General features: G+C 39.9%; 1 protein-coding gene across 1 annotated transcript in view; it reads left to right on the top strand.

The window, feature by feature from the left end:
• SLC10A7 (solute carrier family 10 member 7) overlaps positions 1 to 16,684 on the top strand; it is a 197,330-nt gene extending 180,646 nt beyond the window's left edge. The window contains exons 11-12 of the mRNA XM_005284277.4: positions 7,653 to 7,798; positions 11,859 to 16,684. Of these exons, the coding sequence (XP_005284334.1) occupies positions 7,653 to 7,798; positions 11,859 to 11,903 (191 nt within the window). The 3' untranslated portion in view covers positions 11,904 to 16,684. The remainder of the gene's footprint in view (positions 1 to 7,652; positions 7,799 to 11,858) is intronic.
• Positions 16,685 to 23,712: the final 7,028 nt, after the last annotated feature.

Below are 23,712 nucleotides of genomic sequence, written 5' to 3'. Positions count from 1 at the left end.
TAGCCCCTCCTCCGCCTAGGAGCTGCAGTGGGGCCATGCCAGTGGGAGCCAGGGAGCCTCCCACCCTGAGGTAAGTGCCTCCCCGCACACTCCAAACCCCTGCCCCTAGCCTGAGCCCCAGGGCCAGCTCTAGCTTTTTTGCTGCCCCAAGCAGCAAAAAAAAGCGCCGCCCCCCAGCCCCCCCGCCGAGCGCCGCGCTGCCCCCCCCAGCCGAGCGCCACGCCGCCCCCCCCGCCAAACACCGCCGGAACACCCCCCCAGAGCGCCGCCCCCGCGCCGCCCCCCCGCCGAGCGCCGTGCACTGGAGCCCCCCCTGCGCCAAGTGCCGCTGGAACCCCCCCCGAGCGCCGAGCCCCGCGATGCCCCCCCCCGCCGAGCGCCGCGCCGCCGGAGCCCACCCCCGCCCCCTGCCAAGCGCCGCCAGAACCCCCCTCCAGCGCCGCGCCGCACCCCCACCGAGCGCCGAGCCCCGTGCTGCCCCCGCTGAGCGCCGCGCCGCCGGAGCCCGTCCCCGCCGAGCGCCGCGGGAACCCCCTTCCAGCGCCGCACCCGCGCCGCCCACTCGCCGAGCCCCGCGCAACCAGAGCCCGCCCCCCCAGCGCCGTGCCGCCGGAGCGCTCCCCCCACCGCCCCTTACCAGGTGCCGCCCCAAGCATGTGCTTGGGTGCCTGGTGCCTGGAGCCGGCCCTGCCTGAGCCCTCTCCCACTCACCCAAACTGCTGCAGCTGCTGGCCCAGGGGATGCCCAGCTCAGGCAGTCCCTAAGCCAGCACCAGCCACTGCAGAAGTCACGGAGGTCACAGAAAGTCACGGACTCTGTGACAGACTCGCAGCCTTACTTTTTATCACTTACTATCTACCCCTTTCTTAATGATTCCCAACATTCTGTTTACTTTTTTGACTGCCGCTGCACATTGAGTAGATGTTTTCAGAGAACTAGCCACAATGACTCCAGGACCTTTCTTGAGTAGTAACAGCCAATTTAGACCCCATCATTTTATATGTAGAGTTGGGATTATGTTTTCCAGTGTGCATTACTTTGCATTTATGAACATTGAATTTAATCTGCCATTTTGTTGCGCAGTCACCCAGTTTTGAGAGATTCTTTTGTAGCTCTTCACAGTTCTTACATCATGCACAAGTGGGCAGAGAGCTGAATATAGTTTTCAATGGTCAGCAAATAAAGAATGATTCACACCCGGTCTAGGCATTATGTTAGATAGGACTCTCACATATCGTGATCATCTTACAAAGACAATGACTAAGGTCAAAACACACAGCAACCTGCTTGGAAAACTGGCCAGAACGACATGGGCGCCAACACCCAAACATTATGCACTTCATCTTTGGCACTCTGTTATTCAGCAGTGGAGTACTGCGCTCCAGTATGGGCTTGCTCATCTCACACAAGAATGATCAATGTACAACTTAATTCCACCCTGCATATTATTTCAGGCACACTTAAATCTACTCTACCATGGTTACCAGTTCTCTGCAATATTGCTCCACCCAGTGTTTGCAGAGATGAAAGAGTAGCAAAGCTCATGACAAAATTGCATGATATGCCACATCTACCATTAATTAAAGACTTCATTGATCCACCACATGGTCATCTGCCCTCACAGCACCCATTGTGGCTAAGTTTACCAGGTGAGGGATTTATGATAGAGGATGTGTGGCGAGCTTCATGGTCTGCAGAGAAAGTGACAAATAATTATCTTGTCTCTGAGTCAACGTCAACCCGGGTTTGATTTACCATGAAGACAATGGAGCCTTCTCAACCAATTTCATTCATGGAATTTGTGCTGCAGCAGAATTTCAGTGTTGTTTCAGAGACAGTCCACTATGTCAGTGTGAGCAGCCACAAACCATGACACACATTCTTGAGGAATGCAAAATTACTTAACTTCCTGGAGGTCTTCATGCCCTGAACATTGTTGATAAGAACGGTGTGGCTTGGCTTTAACGCATTGTATATGCCAAATAATAAATAAATCAAAGTGGTGTGCAGTTTCAGGGTTTTAAAAAACAGTAGCCAGAAACCCCTTCTTCAATCTACAGCTAACCAGAAGTTGTGTTCCTTCCTCGAGGACACAGACCTAGCCATATTAATATGTCCTGTGTCACCTCAAAGCTAAACTATTACAGTGTGTTCTGTCTAGGATAAACATGAAAGCTCCATCTGGTACAACATGCAACATCTCTCCTGAACAAGACAGATTGATCACACTACATCACCAGTACTCTGTGCTCAACAACAGCTCCCCATCCAAGTCCTTGTCTGCTTTAACAGCTTTGTTCTCAACTTCTAAATCCTAAATAGGTTAGAACCTACGCATATCCATGACTACCTTTCTGCACCCCTCTGAGAATACTGCCATAGCAGGGAAGATGTGGCTGGCAAAACCATTAGGGGAATTCTCAGAGGCTGCTTGGCAGTGTGTTCTTAGTGGTAGGATCTTATGAAACTCCCTGCTACTAGCAATTGAACTGAGCTGGTCTCTTGCCTGTCTCAGACAGATCCATATACAAGACTCACTTCTCTGAATAGGCATTTCCTCCATAAAGAAGGTTGCTAAATGTCCTGGCATCCCCCCTTTGTAATCAACTTCCAAAGTGATCCTGCAGAAAGACAATATACCTTGGAAAGGGACAGAGAAGCTACTATTATTCATAACTCAGTAATGTCTTATTTCTTATATATGAGGCTTAGATACCGTGGTAATTGACTCACTAGAAAGGTGTAGACAAGTAGAATAGAATATTACAAATCCATAGACCAAGGACTGTATTCTAATGATTGTCATTGCTTTGGGATATTTACTTTTTCCTCTGATCTTCTGAATGGCTTGTGCATCCATACTTTCATTGGTATTCTCTTTCTGTTGTTCCAGATATGTTTCTTCAAGTAAAAATACTGCAATTTCTCATATGTGCAATGCACAAGTGATTTGGAATGTTGTTCAGTAATATAAGTGATAAAGTTTTAGGATAAATGGTTTGGTATCCAGACATTTAAGGGGAAAAAAACTGAACAATAAAGTAAATAAGTATAGCAGCTAGCAATAATTTGGGTTTGGGGGTGAAGGATAATAGCCTGTATTTTGGTAGCAATAAAATGTTATATTAAGTTCTCTCAAATCATAGCAGTACTTTAGAAAACAGCAAGTGATGAAACGCTGCTATGAGGAAGCTTCCAAATTCACGGAGCATAAAATAAACATATTAAAATAGAAAAACTGAGCTCCAGTACTTATTGTTTTATCCTTTCCATCATGGGTATAGGATAAAAGAAAACTCTTACTTGCTTGTTAGAAGAAGAAAGCTCTTACTTGAAGTTCTTACTTGGCAGATGTCAGTTGAAAGCTCTGCTATGGAATATGCTGCAATGTCAAACTCTGTTGGGTAATTTTAGACAAATGTGTCATGTGTGACATGGAAATATGGCATGCTGTACATTAGTGATTTCCCAAGTGTTTGGATCAGGTAGTAATGTGCTGAGAAAGTGCTCTTTATCTATCCACACTGTGTACTTGTATAGCAGTGGGGAAATGCTTTTGGTAGAAATTACTTTAGTCAGAAAAAGAATCCATTTACAATATGTGCCTTCTAACATCTTTCAGACAATGCATTGTATTAAAGAGGCACTTTTTGATTAATGTTTTATAAACATTTTTCAGCATGACAGCTTAAAGTCCCTGTAAAATTGTAAATGCGTGCATAGTGCTCACTTCCATAAAGTCAAATGCCATCTCATAAAGTCTGGTTGGATCCTGTCAACCATGGTGACACAGAATCAGTACCTTGGAGCATTAAAATTAATTTGCTTCATTTATATGACTGCAATGATAGCTAGATGAAAAGAGTCCTATATTTAAATTTGCTTAAAAATACCTTCAAATCTTGTAGACTTTTTTATTATTTTACAGTTAACTAAATATAATGAAGTGCAGCATGGTATTTTCATAGGGCCTTGTATAAAGGAGACTAGAAAATGTGCAAGTAACAACGGGGGGAGAGAGAGAGAGGAAGTGAAAGATGTGTGAGGTTACACTGGGTGCAAGGCTGGGGGAGGGGAAAATGGATCCCAGTTAGTTACTTGGGAACCAGTAGCCTTAGATCAGGGATGTCCAAACTACAATCTTGGGGCCAAATCAGCATAAGTAAGGGGAGCAAAAGAGCTTTTCTGGCACACCTACTTAGTATCTTTGTGTTGTAGCTACCCCACTGTTATTGCTGGCCATGTTAATAGTCATGGAGTTTGGGCAAGCAGATTTTCTCCTACTCACATATCTACTGCACACATACGTAACAGGCTACCTTCTCCACTCTTTGTGTGGAGACAAACCAGGGTGGACACAAGCCCCACCATATTATTTATTAGGTCCCTTCCACCAATTCACCAGTACAGCCTTGTGTAGCCACATACAACTGAAAGTAAACTTCCCCCCTTAACCAACTCTATGGAGGGTGAGAAGGGAAGATCACCCCATCCTGAAATCCTGTATCCCCTGGTCTCTGCCTGCCACTTTCTTGTGCTTCTTGTCCTTTTAACTGTTCCCAGCTGATTGGTTGATTGCTTTCATTAGCTGGTCAGCCTCCTGTCTAATTAAGCCATTGAGCACCCATCCCCCCCATTAATTCCACTCCAGGAGGAAAATAGCTAATCCCTTTAATGACTAGAGCACTGGGTCAGCTCTAGGTCCCTAGCACTGTGGCACAAAATGTGTCAAAACAAAATGCTTTAATATTAGTAGTAAAAGAGTGGTGAAAGACCTGGGAAAAGAGCAGAAACATCAGGAAAAAATGGGAATCCAGCGCCACAAGTCTGGCCCTCCTCTCATAACACCCATTTACACAGGTGTTACACCATTGCCTTCAATGGAATTACACCTGATTCTCACTGCTGTAAGTGAGAGGAGAATTGGGACCCTCGTGCAGCAGAACAACACCGGTTAAAAGGACAAGAACCGAGAAAAGGAAGGAAAGAGAGTATGCAGGAACAGAAAGGTTAAGTGAGGGAGAACATCAAGGGCCAGAAGAAGAAAAAAAGCGAGCCCATGGGAATACATGTACCAAAGACTGAGAAGGAACACAGGAACAATGAGAGCAGACAGGAGAGGGAGAACAAAGGAACAAGCCCAACGGAGCAAGAAACAGGGAAAATCTGACTGGAAAGATGGTTGAGTGTCTAGATAATTATTTTTTCCCCGGAGGTGATGACATTTTTTGGACGATCCTTTCTGCTTTTCATCTCTTGATCCTGTAAGGTGCTGTTTTCTCACTTAACTAGGCCCCATGGCTCCCTCTTTTCTTGGAGGTGAATGTGTGTGTCCTTGACCACGTGTCTGTCAGAATATTTGGCCACCTCTGCTTTACATCATGGAGATCATACAGTGAAGCCATAGCAGAGTCTAAAATCCCAGCAAAAAATAAAGGACAGGCCTCATTTCCCGCCCTCTGATAGTGTAAATCAGAACTGAAGCCAGTGAAGTCAATCAGATTACATGAGTGTGAGGAAAAATATGGCCCAATTACTCTTAAGAAAAAATAAAACAACAAAACCCACCACCCAGAGCATAGAGCAATATATGTCTGGGTACATATAACCATTTTTAAACCATCAGGTAGGACTGCACATACGCTAACAAGATCCAAGAAAAATGAGGTGAGAAATTCTTTAAGTATTTAAGAAATTCTTAAAGTATTTTGAGAAAACCTGAGAGGTTTCTAACTGACCTTATTTTATTTTAATGTGTGTGCTCTGATGCTGTGCAAACTTATACTGAACTAGTTTAGTCTTGCTGCAGCTATCTTATTACATTAGAGTGAGTAGTAGTATGCTATAAGTGATGAGCAAAACAGGAGCGGACAGACCAAAATAAAGATAACCAGATCCTTTTTGCTTAGCACCTTCGTTCCTTGCTATCCATCTGTAAGATTTAAATTCATCCCCTTCACTTTACTATTTTTGTTATGGCAGCACCTGCTCATGTCACTACTGTTTCAATCAGTGTTTCTGTTATAACTTCAGTTAACAGCAGTTCACAACCTCGCCGCAAAAATATGTTGCAGGCTGAAACGTCGCATACATCCTCAGCCCAGGAATTGAGATGGGAGCTCTCTTTTTTGCTTGTTTGTTTTACAACATTTTAAAAAGAAACCAGTTTGGCTCTTCATTACAGAAGGGCAAAACAAAATAACATAACAGGCATGGCAGAACGCAGATAGCATCAGCCCAAGTTTCCCCACACTGCCCTGTCAATGAACTGCAACCAGGGCCAGACCCACTAAAGGGGGAGCATGTGGTTGATCCTCCAGTGACGTGTTCATGCCTTCATCTCTCTTTTTAGGCTACCATCAGTAGTGTTAATTTTGCAGATGATTTGTGTGATGTGGCCACTTGTCCACTGGGGACGGAACTCACATCAGCAACTCATTAAACATAATGATGAATAGCCATCAGATGTTGTGATCTCTTGCATTCTCTGCTAGACCTCTATGGAGCTTTGCAGGTTTGGCTCATGGCAATTTGTCCAGACTTCTTGGTTTTGGTTCATTTAGACTCCCACCATCCAAATGGTTCATGTTTCCTCCAAACTCAGCTGAGGTTTGCCAGCCTCTATAAACCCAAGTTTGGGTTTGTGATAAAAATTTCACCTATTCAGGTTTTGTAATGAAAGTTTCACAGATCTCATCCCTCCCATCCTTTCCCTAGAGTTGAATCAATGACCTAGAGGTGAAGAGTTTTGTGTTTTATTTCCAGCCCTATATGGAAAAACATTCCATAAAAAGAGTTCCTCTCAGATTATATATATTTTAAAACTTATTTTACAGAACAAGTATTTAAAAAGATACCTTGTTTTAGTATATAATGGCTGAGTCAGACAGAGACATACAAATTCACTATCTGTCAAGATGCTCCTTGGAGAAGGGTAATAGAAATGACACTGTTGAGCTCAAACTAAGACTTCTAGGAAAAATGTCCGTCCACTCCTCCCAACCCCCAGCCTCCTCTGTACTCTAACCATTTCCTACTTCCCTGCTAACTCCACTTCAGCTGATTTGTTCTGCCCCATTAGTTCATTAGGATGTTTGTCTTCCTCCCTTTCTTCGAAAACTCATGGCCAGAGTGAGAAGTGATATTATCTCGCTAACAAATGACTGTTCACTTTGACTGGCACTTGGCTCCACCTGAGCCATAAGCATCAGTCAGAGCAGGGAAGGCTGATGATTGAACACTTCTCTATGGAAAGGGAGTGGGTCAGGAATTTGTAGGTGCACAGTGTCCCCACACAGCTGGTAGGACTGGAGGAAGATTATGAATGGGAGCAAATGGGCAGGTTCATAGGGAACAAGTGAGAAAAATGGGGATAGAGCAAAGGAGAGAAAAAAATAAAAGAATCCAAGACTCCCTCCAGCACCTGCACAATCACTCTCCATCAAAGTACAAATCTGCATCAAGCCTCTGGCTGGAGCTTGGCGTCACTCCACTTAATTAGGGAATTTCACAAGATTCTTCTGTGTCTTCATTCTTGCAGAAATGTTCCTTTTGTCTGGTTGAAATCTTAGTAAAATGTAAAATGCTTTGCTGTGATCCTTGAAGTGAAAAGCAAAGTCGGAGTCTTAAGTCTGCTGTCTTTGTGCCCACAGGTATTCCAATGCTGAAGATAGTATTTGCCGGCTATGAGCACCTATCTTTAATTTCCGTCCCCTTACTTATCTATCACCCAGCTCAGATTCTTCTTGGCAGTGTGTTGGTACCAACAATAAAATCTTGGATGGTTTCTAGACAGAAGGTAAGAAATTGCTCCCACATAATAATATTTATAATGCAGAGTACTATTTTTTTAATGTAAGAAAAAATAACAGTAAGTAAATGTAACTCTGAAACCCTTCAATGTTCTTGTAGATCCTGGGCTAGGGTTCCTTTGTTCCTTTCTTGTTTTATGGTGTTGATATTCACGATAAGACTGAATGAAAACCCAGGATTCAAACATCCCAGATTTTTGAGAAGTTCAGATCCAGATCAGACCTCTGCAGCTGGCTTCTTGCTCATTAGGCACCTGACTCAGAAAACCCCCAATAAGAAGGCCCTTGATAGAGCTGAACTTTGCAGCATGAGCCAATCTCTATCAAATAAAGCTAGCTTTGGAATTTGTCTTCTGGTGAGATTTCATATATCTATCATTTTGAGATCCTGTGTATTTGCTGGGTTTTGTTGTTGTTTGTTGTTGTTTTTAAATGAGAGCCCTGTATGCAATGAATTAAAATCATTCAGGACTAAAGCGTTTATTGTTTTCTAATATTATGTTGTCCTTTATACTTATGAAAAATATACAGATTACTCGATGGATGAATGGTATTTCATGTCAAGTTTTAAAAACAAAAATATAGCATTGGCTGGTTCATAGGGCTGTAACATGATACAGAGAGGTTTTTCATCTCTAAGTCACTGGGTCAAATTCAATTTATTACAACAGTGATTGGTGCTATTACCATTTGATAGCTGTTCAGTGGTCCATGTGAAATAAGTTTAATGGTGTCTGTCCAGTTCCTAACATAGAAATACCAACACCAGAGAAACAAATCCTCATGATGGACACTAATTGGCACCTCTGGTTAGCAGAGATGACAAGGATTGAATGGGTATGGAGACTGGGAAACTCTCACCCATACAGGGAGTCCTTGTAAGTGAAAGTTGAGGTACATTTCAGCACAGTGTGGGAAAGCTTACACTGCCTGCCACTGCCTAAGTTTCCTCAGTAGGCAGAGAAGAAAGGTGACTGAAATTTTCAGAATTTCAAATTTTCAACAAAAATGTTGGGTTTGTTGAGTCAGCAGCCAGAGAGGACATCAGCTTCCAGTGCTGTCAGTCCAACGCTTGCATCAAACTCGAAGGCTAAGATTTTCAAACTAGTAATTTGGGGTGCTCCGGTTTTGGTTCCTAACTTGAGACACCTCAAATGGTCCCAATTTCCAGAGAGTGGATCCTCAACACTGTCTCAAAGTCGGGCCACTTTAATGGGCACCCAAAATCACTAGTCACTTTTAAAAATCATGGCCTAAAACTCAGATTAAAAATTTCATCCCCTAAAAAAGCCCTTTCAGGCAGACTTTATCAATAAAAGTACAGTAGTACTGATCTTCAGCTGTGCTTGGGTCTAACTTTGTGCTATTCCTGCAAAAAAGCCCAGTTAAACTGGCATCACTGAGGATGATCACCACACTGCTAGGGCATTACCACTCGTGTATCACCTCACTCCTCCCTGTGGCCAGGATAGGGAGTATGGCTAGAGCTAATCTGCACATCTGTGATCCCCACTTGTAGTGTAAAGGCCCCTTGAGGCTATAGCCAGTTGTTGCAAGTTACAGTAGCCGTCAGGCAGCGTACAAGATTGGGGGAGAGCAAAAGTGATTTAGAACCACCATTGCACCCTCCTTCGGAGCTGCACCAAGTACTAGTTTCTTATTCGTTAAGCACCAAACAAGTTGTCTACTCAGACTATAATGCTACAATAAAGAAATTTTGAGAAACTGTCATTCTGCTGCACCAATATATTTCACTTGGTCTTCTAGGTTATTCACATGAATATTATTTTAATTACTCTATTTTTTTAAAATCAATGAAGTTTTTGGTACAGATGCAATAATTACAATAGAACTGAATGTTGTGACTGGATAATGGTCTCTCACTTTGAAAATAAACATGTCATCATCACCTTGATGTTTATTTTCTATAAACACCTCGGCTTCACTTTGGCATTTCTCTTGCAGTGGGAGACGGTTATCCAGTCACAGTTCTCAGTTCCCCTGACATTCTTGCTTAATTATGATAGTACATGTGATCTGCTTGTATGAAATTGAATTTAAATATTTAGAGGTTCATCTGCAGTAGGATATTTCTAGCTTGTAAATATGGCAGCAAAATCTGCCAAACTACAAAGTAAAAGAAATTGTTACCCAAACAAAATGTGAAATTGTGTCTCTCCCCTGAATCTCTTGGTATATAATATCCAAGAGTACAGTGTCTAATGGCTAAATTTTGGCAGTCATTAAATGATGATGGTTGTTGGGAGACATGGGATTACATGTTTATTTTTAAGGATTTTTTTTACATTGGTTTTAAATAGTATTTGCCAAGGAGCTTTTACAGGCTTGAAAAATGTATAAAACTAAAGGACAAATATTTGCAATACAAAGACTCACCAAATCACATCTCTCAAAATATAATTCACTTATTTAATCAAACCACCTCAAATAACAGTCTCTATCCTCATACCAATTTACATCTGTTAAAGCACCCCTTCAGGATAAGCCCAGGAAAAAGCATGAATATTCCCTGATGAGGGTCAGCAAATCCAGTCTCTCTAGGACCTATAGGAGTTGTGAGTTAACTTCCAGAGTTCAGAACTTCTCTTAGAAAATGTCCTATCCTTCCTCCCTCCCTCTTTATAAAACAATGGGCTATTAGGACTAGCACCATCCCAGATAGAAATTGCAGACTTATACCACAGGAAAGAGCTGGCCTCTCAAGTAATCAGGTCATTTAAAGCTTTTTTTGAACACTTTATATTTCATCTAGAAGCTAATTGGAAGCTTGTATAGATCACAGAGCACTGGGACGCACTACTTAATAAATAGAAATCCACATTAAGTGCCATGTAGGGTGGTGCATTGCAGCAATTTTATCTCCACAGGACAGAGGCATGGATAAATAAAGTAGGGTCTACACTCAAAAGAAGAAGCCATGCTTCTCTGTCCAAATGCTACTACCTGAGCCTCTAGGAGCAGCTACGGTCTAACACTGCAAGTCAGAGGACAAACGGCTACGTGTACTCCCTAAATCAAGAGGCCTCTCCCCACCAACCTACAGGCACTATCTCCCCTTTGTATGAGTTGAGCCTAAGCTAGACATGGAGTAATTTGCTCAGCTTCACTCGTTGGGTCATGCACCATGGCAATGTAGAGCGGGGTGATGTCAGCATATTGGTGGCAACTAGTCTTGTATTTAAGTATTTAATGGGATGGTTGACAAGCTGTAGGAACTGATACAGACATTAAATATATTTAAAACTACTGTGTGAGAGACCTCAGGACTTATAACCTATTTGCTATTGTTACTGGGACTTCTTGGAAAGGAAGCAATGATATCAGTCAATGCAACTGGTACAATTTCTGTACTATAACCAGGCCTGAAACCAGATGATCAGTATTCAAGGGAATACGAGGACTCCAGATATTGTCTGAATAGCCTCTCCTTAAGCTTCTTAACAATCTGTCCCAAAAAAGGGAATTTAAAACAGGTCAATAATTGGATTATCTGCCTTACAAGATGGTTTCTTGAACAGAGCCTACCAGTTGCTCTCATAAGGATAGCTGAGACTCAGCCCACCAGCAGAGATGCTTTGACATTCTCCTCCAACAGCTCCAGTGCTCTCCTGCTGGGCTTTGCCACTCAGGAAGGAGACAGGTACTAGTGAAAAGTTATAACACTAAACTCCCCAGCACCTCAGTGAATGACAGTAACTGAAATGCAAGTAGAGGGGAGTTTGCATTTGCCCCCTCCAGGTGCTGCTCTACCTCCATAGAGGCACACAGCGCAGTTTGGAGCCAAGTGATTTTATCATCCAGGTAAGATGAAAATCCTTCACAGCAAGAAAAACTTGACTCTGCAACTGAGTGGAAACGACTTAGAAACTTTCAGTTATAAACTCTAATAAAGCTGGATAATATGGCTTCTCAGAGCCACCTAAAAATACACTGAACCCTTTGCACCCACTAAAATAAAAGCTTGCCTTGTATTTGGTTATATTCTTTAACAACGCAATAAATGATTGTTTTGTTTCATGTTTGCAGGCACTGAAGTTAACAAGACAGCCCAAAGTACCTGTGAAGGTATAACAATGGAAGCAGTCCGTGTCACAGTGAATGTATATATGTACTATACTGTACACACTCAGACAATTGAGAAGACTGGTATTTGTGAATGTTGCTTTAGCGCATATTTTATTTTTCTATCTATATTAAAAAAGATATATCTGTTTAAGTGCCTTAAAAATGCATTTTTGGCAAAAGCATTGTTTCCAGAAGCCACTTTGTTAGTTACTGCAAGAGGTTGTACAGTATTTTGTAGTCATTTAGTTTTTATTTTTCTAACAGAATGAATTATCATAATTAAAAGCTGTGTTCCCTTCATCACCTCTCATTTGAAGCTAGGATGCACCACCTGTAAGTTAGTGTTTTAAACTAGCTAAAATGACCAGGGGCACATCCCTCTGCTGGCTAACTTTAGAGCAGTGCTTTCTGAAGTTCTGTTCAAGATTAACTTGAATTTCTATGTGATTCTCTTATCCTCCCTAGTCATATGACTGTGACATGCCTTTTTCTTCTGAGTTTGTGTATACTCAGCATGGGGCCATCCATTGGGTAGGAGCTGAGAAGCATAAATTATTTGCATTTGTTGACACAGTTGTCTAGACATTCCTTCAAAGTTAATGGTTTCTCAAGAAATTTCTTTCAGTTCCATATTATGATATCGTGGCATTGTATATCTTAAGTGCATCATAAGCTTCTTCAAAGAAATGGTCTGGTGCTTGGGTTATGAGTGAAATATTTGTGTTTTGCCGCTAAGAGGGTTTTTTTATTATTTATCCAAGGTGAACAAAAAAATTCTTTCTTTTTTTCTGTTCTTTCTCTCAAATGCAACACAGAGATTTGCAGTGACAGAATTTAGTTGCTATTTTTTAAATAGAATCTTTACCGTAGTAAAAGCAAAACTAAGTTATATATTGCCATGTTAATAAACCTCATGAGAACAAGAAAGTTGACAGTTTTTTCCTCTAATTGAGAAGGTTGTAAGGCAAATTAAGAAGGATGCTTCTAACAAGAACATTATCATGGTTAATTTGACAATCAAATGCAAATATTTTCATAAAAAATATAGATTTTTTTTTAATAAACAGAGAAAAAGGACCAAGGATACATGTATGCCCAGAAAGAAAGGAGTACAGGTATATAGTTGAACACATAACAAGCACCTTATTCAAAACGTCAGGCAATTAGAATGGGTGCATTAACATGGACTCTAAGATGTATCTACCTGCTAGAATTGTGGTGGTGACTGTCCATTAAAAAATAAAAGGAAAAAAAGAAAACTTCGAACAGTAAGATAGATAAAAGTTCAGAGGTATCCTGCATGTCACTATTCCCCTTGCACTCAATTACATTGCAAGTATTCACTGCAAACACAAAGGGGGAAGAGCCTCAGTTTGTCTCTGCCATAGCTCCATTGAGCTATGAACATTTATACCAGCTGATGATCTGTCCTAAGATGCTTGGGATACATGTCGCCATGTGTTTGTCAAATTATTTTTAGCTGTATCTCTCCTGATATTCTTGGTTTAATATAAGAGGATTCCATTTGGTGCCAAGCAGAAATGCCTTGTGTTAGCAGAGGTCTGTAGTAGGCTGCTCCGTTGCCATTGAGATTAAAATATCAGACATTATTACTGGTTGTCAGTGATGTGTTTTGAAATCATCAATCCCTGATCATAAAACATGCAAGCAACAAAGATCCTGCAAGGTGCTGATGCCCTCAGTTTCCATTGACTAGAGTTGACCCAATGAAACTAAACACGAATGAGAGTTCAGGGTGCTCAGCGTCTTGCAAGACTGGGGCTGTATTGTCTAAGCTTCTTTTCAGCTGCAAAGAATGCACGGAGCAGTGGCCAGTGAGCTCAAAGATGTTTTTGACAAGTGTGCCTTTAGAGGTGTGCTCAAACCCAGGTATGAAAGTAGATCAAACATAAGTTTTTAGATCCAAATCCATAAGCTTCACTTTATCAAACGTTTTCAATAAAGTGGCTCCATATGCATCAAAATTCCTTTACCTAATGCTTAAGAACACTGAGAGCAGCCAAGGGTTAGCTAAAGGGCACAGTTCCATTCTAGCTTTTTTGTTTTGTTTCCTTGAATCTGTCTCTGAATCCTCAAAGTATAAAAAGGCCCGATCCAGCTCCAATTGAGATCAATGAATCTTTCCATTGGCTTTAATGGCCATTGAATGAGGCCCAAAGACAGCATGAGTTTGTGGTTGACTGTTATAAATTATTAAAAGAATTCTAGCACACACAGTTGCTTTTTCTCCCTTCATTGGTTGTGTCTTCTCTAAACAGTCAATACACTGCTAATATTCCAATTGATCTACCTCTATGTACTGAATCTAATGCCTTCGGTACATGCAACAACTAGTTTAGATTCCATTGAAAGTGTCTGTCTTTGTTATAATTTTACTGTGTTAAAAATATTCTTAAGACTGTTTTCCAGAGAATTTTGTTAGATCCTTTAGTGTAATTAGTGATGGTTTAGAGCAGCCTAAATGGTATCTGTTTATTCCTGTTTTTACATAAATTAATGTTGGATGTATTGTTCTGAACGAGATATAAAGCAAATCTGAAATACATTTTTAAATCCATACTTAGTGGAACTTAATTATTCATATCCAAAATATTCTGTTATGTTTAAAGATGGTTAAGCTGTTCATTTTATGCCTTCAATTATGCTTACATGTCTTTATAACAGGAACACATGGGACTTAGTTTTGTTAATGTGAAATTAGGGGAAAGACAAACTTCCTTATCATCTGGGTCTGTGTTTTGAGGGGGTTTTTGTAAGTTGAAGTTTCATGCTTTTGTCAGTGAATTTTCTGCATGTTCCTTTTTTTTTTTTTAAGTGTGAACAATTTTTAAAATATTTTACTAATTAAATTGAAAAAAGTTCTTTGTCTAGAGACAGTCTTTTTCTTGTTGATATAAATAACTTCAAAGACCTGTTTATATGTAGCAGAAAAGGTGAGAGCCAAGCAGAGGATATGGCAAGTTGTAGTCAGATTTAAAGAAATTAATTGAACATAGTACTGTTTTATAGAGGATTAGAAAACTTTCTGAATGTTTCTGGCCTTGGCTTCAAATTTATTGGGAGAAATACAGCAGTCTGTATTCAGACTAAAACTCCTTTTGATATAAATGAGATTTTTGGACTATGTTTAGGACTTCAGGATTCTGCTCACTCATTAATGCCTTACATTCTGCATATCTGAGGCTCCATATATTACTGTCAATGCAAAAAAAAATCACACATTGTATTATCAGCTCTAGGTATCAAGAGTTAACAGAACAGCTAATCATCTCTTATGTGTTGGAATAAACAAAGCTCCAAGGCTAAAAGAGTAGAATGGCCTAGGTAATACGTTCAAGTCAAATAATTTTCTAATTCTTTTGAAATCCTGATCCACTACTTTTTTGGTTTTTGTACTTTTTGTGTCAGTTCCTTAGTTTGTGCAGCACACAGGCTAAAAGAGCAGCAGTCCCAGCAGAGACTGATGACTTGTATCCATCTACGGAGGAGAAACCGAGGAATTCAGCAGTTTGGTTTCACAAAAATACAGTTGTATAAATTATTCTGGCGAACAGGGAAAGAGGAAACCTTTGTAGTATGCTCCCTAATCACAATTTTCACCTTCAGTTGTACATGTGCATGATTTTATGCAGGAGTGGGATAGAAACCAGGATAAAAAATTGTGTGTATTAGGCACACAAAAATTGTGTGTATACATACATACATACATACCTGTGTGTGTGTGTGTGTATTTATGCATACATCTCTAGAGAGAAACAAGTCCAAAATATATAAATGTTTGCAAGTTCATGTGTGGAAGAATTGTTTCTTTTTTTGATGTTATTCTGGCATTAAAAAATGAAATACAAAAAACACTGAATTGCATTTTGTATTGAATCATAAACTTCTACAGAATTCTGCATATCAGACTATCACAGTATCATACTTTTTTAAACTTGTGTCAGGCAAACTATTTTGCAATTAAATAGATGATGCAGCACTGGAGTGATGCATTTGGGGAATTACTACCTGGTAAGAGGCTAAATCATAAATTCTCCATTTTGTTGTCATTCACATTCATTTATATTACCATTATTATAAAGTGCCACATGCACCCATGGCCGCTGGCAAACACATTAAATAGACAAGGGATTAAACTCTGCCCTTCAGTTATATTTGTGCATCTCCCATGAGCTGTCTGTTAAACTGTGAAATAATCTCGCAAGGAAAGCTATTTGAGAAGCACTTCTATTGCTCTAAAACTGCTCTGTGTTATGTAGCATGCAAAGAGAGTAAATGAAGAGTAGTTTTATTTTAAGTGTGGTGGTTTGTCCTCTCCAACCCATAACAAACCTAATCTCCACTGGCCCAGTTTACAAGAGTTCTGAGGTCAGTCCAGCCTCCCATATACACAGATTGTACCTTCTAAGGAGACCATACTTAGGTGTCTCTATACTTTCTGATCTTTGAACCACATATCAAGTATAATTGTCAAACTTTAAATTCTTTTGGATCCTTTAGATCAAAATCTCTTTGGTTATATGTAGGCTTGGAAGGATTAGATGATTATGGGTAAATGTTGGTACATGTTAATTCCACTGTACACACACAAACCGACGAAAAAAATATTTACATTGATGATAATCAAAATATACAGATAGGCAAATTAAGAAAAAATGCTGCTTGAGAATTTATTAGAGTTTGATTTAAGGATATTTACTTTGTCTATTTTGAATTGTGATGTTGACAATTTGTGTTTTAGCTGTTATAAAACGTTAACTTTTTGAGTCTGTGTCTACTGTCATTAAATAATTGTCTGACCCCTCCTTAATTTCGCACAAGTGTGAAGACTTAAATTGATTAAAAAAATGCTTATAACCCGTAATTTTGTACAACTACAGAAATTTAAATGGGTGAAAAATAAAAAATGCTTTTACATAAACATTAATATTAGATGCCGAAACTATAAAAATACAATTTCTACAAAGCTCTATATGTACAACCCCTTGAAACTACCACTTAACACAGAGCAATCTACAGAACAATACAATTTGCTTCTCAAATAATTATAAATATGTGCTGTCAAAACATTTTTAGCCTTGGTTTTAAATATTGAAAATTAATCAGTGGTGCCATGATTTACCATAAGAAGACGTGATCTACAAAACTGATGTGCATTGCATCCTCTAACTCCCTCCCTCCCTCCAGAGCTCGTGGTAGGAGGCATCACTACATGCAAGCCTACTTCGTGCTAGAAGCTGGAGAACAAGCAGAGGTAATAAAACAAGCTTGTTAAATGTTTTCTTTGCCTTAGTGGTTGAGAGTGAGCTCTTCAGTAGGAAGTGGGATTTAATTTGTGGCCAATGCAATGATCAAAGAAATGGGGGAAATGTGTTGGAAACCCTTGGTGTTGATGTGATCTCTTGGTTGCTACCCTGCCCGAATTGCAGTCTCTGGAATATCTGTTTCAGAATCCATTAAATTGCAATCTTCGAGTCTGGAAATGACCAGAGCATGAGTCACCACTTAGTTTTCTCAGCAGTGAAGACAAAGTTTTCAAAATATTTTGAGTTGGATTTCTATAGCAATCTCTGTCAGCCATCCGACCTACAGAGTGACAATGAAATGCGCAACAGAGCCACTGGATGAGCAGAATCAAACCCCTCATCTAAAACCTATTTTTTCTACTACAGATTTGGGCAGAAATGAACCTGTTTTTTTCAGATTTCCATTGTACGGACTGGTTACTGATTCTGACACCCACCTTGCTAAAATCTAAGAGCTGTATTTCACTTATCATTTATTTAATATGCTGAAACAAGAGACCCAGCTCACTTAAGGAAGTAAATGCACATGAGCTGTTACCAGCAGTGAATGAAACATCATCTAATTACACTAGAGCTATATGGCTACTAAAATAGCCATAGTCTAAACTCTTTTAGCTCTTAATGCATGGCGTAAGTGTGCCTTGGCCAGATTTCACTGCCTGGTTTCTGCTGGCCAACCCAGGTGGTGGGCCACCTGGAGCAGTGCTAAGTACCAGAAAGTGCTGTAATTGCTGCTCAAACAAAGGGTCATGAGTTGGCCGCTGCAGTGCACAAAATGAGTTGGCTTGCTTGAGGAGAACTGGGGCCAATGCACCTGGAGAACGGGTTAATTCAGGACATCTCCAGAAGAGCCACTGCCAATGGGGTTTCTCTGGAGCCTCCCCAGAGTTTAAAACTGCCCTCCTCTAGAGGATGGTTGTTACTGCCACCTGCCAGGCCCAGCTTTTGTTCACCCAGTAAATAAAAAGAAAAATGCCTCTTTGCTTGATGTGCTGTCCAGGCACCTCCTCCAGTGGATGGCACCTTTAGAGAAGGATAAAATAATTGTGACAAAAGCCAAAGCTACTCAACATTCAAATGTTTGCCCATTAAGACTGTGCCAATTGGATCATTTGCAGGGGAAAAATAACTAATGGAAAAAATGTTTTTATACCAATGCTTTGGTGTTCAATAGGCCTTTGTGCCAAGAAATGGGCCTGTTTTTAAGCAAAAAATTGGACTGTCCATAAAGAAAGATATTTCATTGATAAAATGCAAAAATATGGGGAGATTATGTAAAAAATGGCATTTTGCAGGAAGAAACTATAGAAAGTACTGAGAGATTCAAAAATCACATGAAAAAAACACCAAAAATCTGAGAGTGAAATTCCATTCATTGAAAATTGTATATTTTGTCAGTTTCTAGTCAGCATCACTCTATAATTCCTCCTGAGTGGTCTGTTTCTATCTACTTTCTCTGTTGCATCCTAGCAGTTGTAGATGAGACAGACTTGTTCAGTTACCCAGTCCATCTCCCAGTTAGAGCAAGATTGTTTACCATGCACTAATGCATTGACCAGTCTTGGTTTTGATTGTTCCAAATGATGGCATTTCCACCACTTCCCTGGGAGACTATTCCACGGATATTAATGTCAGGAAGATTTTTCCTGATGTGCAGCCTAATTTTTTTCTTAATGTCATCCAATTACTCCTTGTTAAACCAACTTGTGTCCTCATAACTAAAATCTCTGTCATTTTAGGGCTAGATTGTGACATTTGGCCACAACCCAGAATAGGAGAACCCCAAGAGGAGTTTGGGGAAGGAGATTGTGCCTAAGGAAGGAACTTAAGGAACTCACTGACCCATCTCAACTCCCCTTTTCCCAGAAGCAACCCAGGATATTTCAGTGTCCTGGCCTTGGGTCTGGAGCAATCTTTCACAGTTCTGGGATTCCATTACATCAACCTGCAAGAGAATTCACTGGGGAAGTGCCCCATAGGAACCAAAGTAGGAATAGCTGGATTCCAAGCTTATCTCAGTGCTCGTGGTTGCTGGATAGGAAACCTCAAGTCAAGTGGTTATATTGAAATTGGGAATTTAAAAAAAAAAAGTCATCCTCCAACTCTCATCTTAAAACTCGCCGTTGGCTGAGATGCCTACAAAGCACTTGCTAGTAGTTAGGCAGTTAGTGTATTGTGTCCGCTGCTTATTACATTAATCAGTTATTTTGTGCTCTCCCTATTTGTTTGTTATATCCACCTGTGTTCTTTCATCATGTGTTCTTTCATCTTTCATCATTACACTGTGAACTCTTCTGGAGGCAAAAGCTGTCTTTTCATTGATTGCACTGGACACTGTACATACAAACAGTGGGGCCTTGATTCCTGATTGGGGCTTGTAGACACTACTGCAATACAAACAATACATAAGTACATCCACCAAAATGCCTGTGTTTAACCTGGGTATTCCTGGGAAATCAGGACACCTGGCCACCTCAGTATAGAATCCAAATATTCTCTAGTGAAGAATTCCAATTGTCAGTACACTATGAATTGAAGGCCAGGTTCTGCCACTCTTCCGGATGTTTAGCAGTCATTTATGCTGCAAGGAATCCTACTGACTTCTTACTCAGCACAAGTAAGGGGGACAGCATCTGGCCCAGAATAAGCAGGGTCCAGATCCCCTTTGATATTTCCTGCATCAAAGCCTTCAGTTGATGTTTCTGGGGCTGACATAAGGTCATGTAAAGAGCTTGATGAGTCACTACACCGTGTCTGTTCACCAAGGTTTTCAGCAAACTGCCTCTTGTTCCATTTCATGCTATTGCATCGTTAGGGAAATTCCAAAGGGGCTTTCGTTTTTTTAATAATTAAGAAAACTCTTTTTCAGTGAAATCTTTTAGAACACTATTTATCTGAAATATTTAACGTAACTACTGAACGGTGCCTTGTGGTGGAGAGAGAGACAATACATGACATGTACAGTATGTGGCTCCTCAGCCCCACTTCCCTCCCCTTCAAAACACACACACGCGATGTCCTTCAAGTACCTGGCTGAGAGTTGCCTGAGCCTCCTGTAGAGAATTGGATATATCATCTCTGTTTAGATCTATTGCCTCAATAAATAAAATATCTCCCAGAAGCACAATACTGTACTAAAATGTAAGTATGACACATTTTCAAACAGATAATATGATAACTGCTGGATGCTGTTCATTTAGTGTTAATGTGGGAAGCCAGTTTCTGTTCAGCTCAGCTGTAACTGCCTATGAACATTAAACACTGTGATCTTTCCAAGTGGGAGTCAAATCCACCGCACATTCACATTAACACCCCTGCTGGCAACATGGGGACCAGTACTACTACTGTGTGCCTGTATTTTTGCCACTGTACTCTAGCAAACTCCCCTCTTCTTGGTCCCTCGGAGTGCAAGAGCACAGCTGAGTTGTGATGCATGAGATTTTGTGAAACAGTAGAAACGAGAATAAAAATACTGTGGCGTGTGTGTGTTATAATATCATATGTTGGCTCTTCAGTCTGGAAAGGCACAGGCAAATAGATACAGCAATATTACCACGTATGATGTTTCACAAATCACCTCATTTAACAGATCTTATCAAGTCATTTTTTAAAAACAATTTCAAGTACGGTGTTTACTCTGACAGATCCTAACGTAGGAATTAAACACAGGAAAATACCTGGAACTGAGTACTACATGTGAAAAACAGTTTTCCACATAAAAGTTATAGTAAATCATTAGCTTTTGGGTACTGTAATTTGATTTTTAAATAATATTAAAGAATTGTTAGTCTACCCTTTTGTTGTAAAAACAAACTCTGCTAATTTATCCAATCCCAGCTGGTTACTTAGCTCTGGTTTACACAGAAAATGATGTTCCAATGTAACGTATGTGGAAGATTGCAGAAATTAAACTTTATACTTTTAAAAAAATGAAGTGCCATTTTAATATAGGAAATTTCTGGACATATTTGTTAATATTAACCAAATATTTAAGAAACAAAACTTGAAATATTAAGGAATTGTCATTAGTTCATTCAGGTTGTTGCGATTCAAAATCCAATCGCATTTCTTAACTCCTGGCTTCAGAGGTTTGCTAGCTACCAACTGTGTGGTATGGGTGAAATTTGGGAAGGACCATCTTACACCACGATGGAAAAAATTGTAATGGGTAATAAAAGATTTTAAACATTATGAGCCTAAGTAAAGAAAAATGGTTTCCTTTACAAAAAAAAAAAAAAAAAAAAAACTGAAGAGCCAGATTCTGATTTCAGTGGCACTACTTGAGTAAAGTAATCCTCATTATAAAAACAGAATCTGGCGCTTAGTTATAAAGGTGCTTTATTTCCATTTTAAAAAAATCTATTTAAAAAAAAAAGATTTTCCTGATAATCTCTTTGTATAGTGCACTTGGTCTCAAATGAATTAGACCTCTTTTTCCCATGAGTGAAAGTATTTTTTTCCCAGAGAAAATTTCCTAAGGCTTTTTCGTGAAAGTAGAACTCATGCTGATCCAATGGACATAACTGCTATGGTCTATTGGCTCAATGATCCACACACTAAAAAGCCCCAAAAGGTTTGTCAAGATAAGCAGAACTGTTGCAGGTTATCAACTATACCTAATACCTGTTTTTTAAAAGTCCATATTTATTAACTCATGTGATAGCTATTGCATACAAATCACCCAAAGGAAAATATAACCTCAAACAGCGACTTTTTTACTTTGAAGTGATGTCAAGAGTCAAATCTAGGCTGATGCTTCTTGTACTTTTTTTTTTTTTTTTAGTTATGTGAATTAAGATTCGTCTGTCAGTCTGGATTTTTAGCACTAACTCCTTGATTTGTTTCTTTAATGTCTTTTGTTTTCTGTTTTGTTTTATTAAAGATTCTGGAGTCCTTGACCACAAATGATGTCCGTAAGGGCTAGTAAAGCATATTTGAGGATATTAATACCAGTTTTATAATTATATTTCTGACAAGCCCCGACCGTGGACCTGATTATCACCAAACTGGGTCCTCTGAGAGCTTGCCTAGGAGATTGAAATTCAGCCCTGTTCAGCCAGCACGAGATCTATGCACCGCCTCTTACTTCCCTCCAAAGAGGGCTCAGATGGGACTCAAATGGTCCATAGACCTCGGGTGAAATCCACACTTGAACAAACTCAATGGAACACATTTCTAACTTTTCAGAGTAGCAGCCGTGTTAGTCTGTATCCGCAAAAAGAAGAACAGGAGGACTTGTGGCACCTTAGAGACTAACAAATTTATTAGAGCATAAGCTTTCGTGGACTACAGCCCACTTCTTCGGATGCTCCATTCTATATGCATCCGAAGAAGTGGGCTGTAGTCCACGAAAGCTTATGCTCTAATAAATTTGTTAGTCTCTAAGGTGCCACAAGTCCTCCTGTTCTTATTTCTAACTTTGGTGCAGCCAGGATTTCACCCCTGGCGCTGACCATCTGCATAGGGTTGAATTTCACCCTCCGATTACCACAATGGGCCTGATTGAGAGCCCATGAAAGTCAATGGGACCTTTTGATTACTTTTAATTGGCTTTGGATCAAGCCCTATATGTGTTTAAAATAAATTTATGCCCTTAATCCATTGCTAATTGAAGAAGCTATTCTATCGCTTTCCACTTTTTTTTTTTTTTTTTTTTAATTTATATCTTATTGTCTCTTAGGATGATTTCTCTTCAGAGAGAAAATAACAAAGATAATTTTGCACTTTGTATACCAAGGACTTCTGTGTATTCATAAATACAATGTTTTGCAGTATATCAAATGCATTGCAAGATTCAGTAATTTAAACTGAAAATCAAAGAAATATATTGCAAATAGACTGTATTTAAAATCACCAGAGTAGTTGATTAAAAATCTCAGTGCTTTCCTCTTCCCCTATTAATACCAGATTGAGATAAATACACTGGTTCCGGTCCTGAAATCATGTTTTTTAATTGCACAGCCCTTGGGCTACAGCTTTGAGCTGCTTTGGCACTTTTCAAAGGAGTGAATCAATACCAGCCCATTATGTAAGTGCGTACAATCCTCAACAAAGAAGAATAGCTAGAGGTGAGAAAGTGCTAATAGTGGCTTTCGCAGTTTTATCAAATGGTATCTTTCTTCTTCCCCTGTCCCTCCGCTCCAGAATTATAATGGCATATCATTTACCCAAAGAAATGAAAATAAGTCTGGGCTGAAGTTTGGATTTTACATAGCAGCTCTCATACTGGTATGTTGATATTGCCGTAAGAAAGCTGCCAGAAGGTAAGGAGAATGCTTTGCTTCCATATGTCCTTACACTGTAGCATTCTTTAACAATAATAAAACATTTAAAATAGAGATTTTGTGCTGAAACTAAAGTGGTTTGGAAAAAAACCCAGAAAAATGCCACAATGCCAATACATTTACCAATGCTACCCTCTAGTGGAAAACCAAAGCTAATGTTTTGGGGAGCTAGAAGCTATAAGTTGGACAAACTAAGCTACAAGC

The sequence above is a fragment of the Chrysemys picta genome, chromosome 5 (genome assembly GCF_011386835.1).
Source record: "Chrysemys picta bellii isolate R12L10 chromosome 5, ASM1138683v2, whole genome shotgun sequence".
Lineage (NCBI taxonomy): Eukaryota > Metazoa > Chordata > Testudines > Emydidae > Chrysemys > Chrysemys picta.
This window is presented reverse-complemented; position numbering and strand designations above follow the sequence as displayed.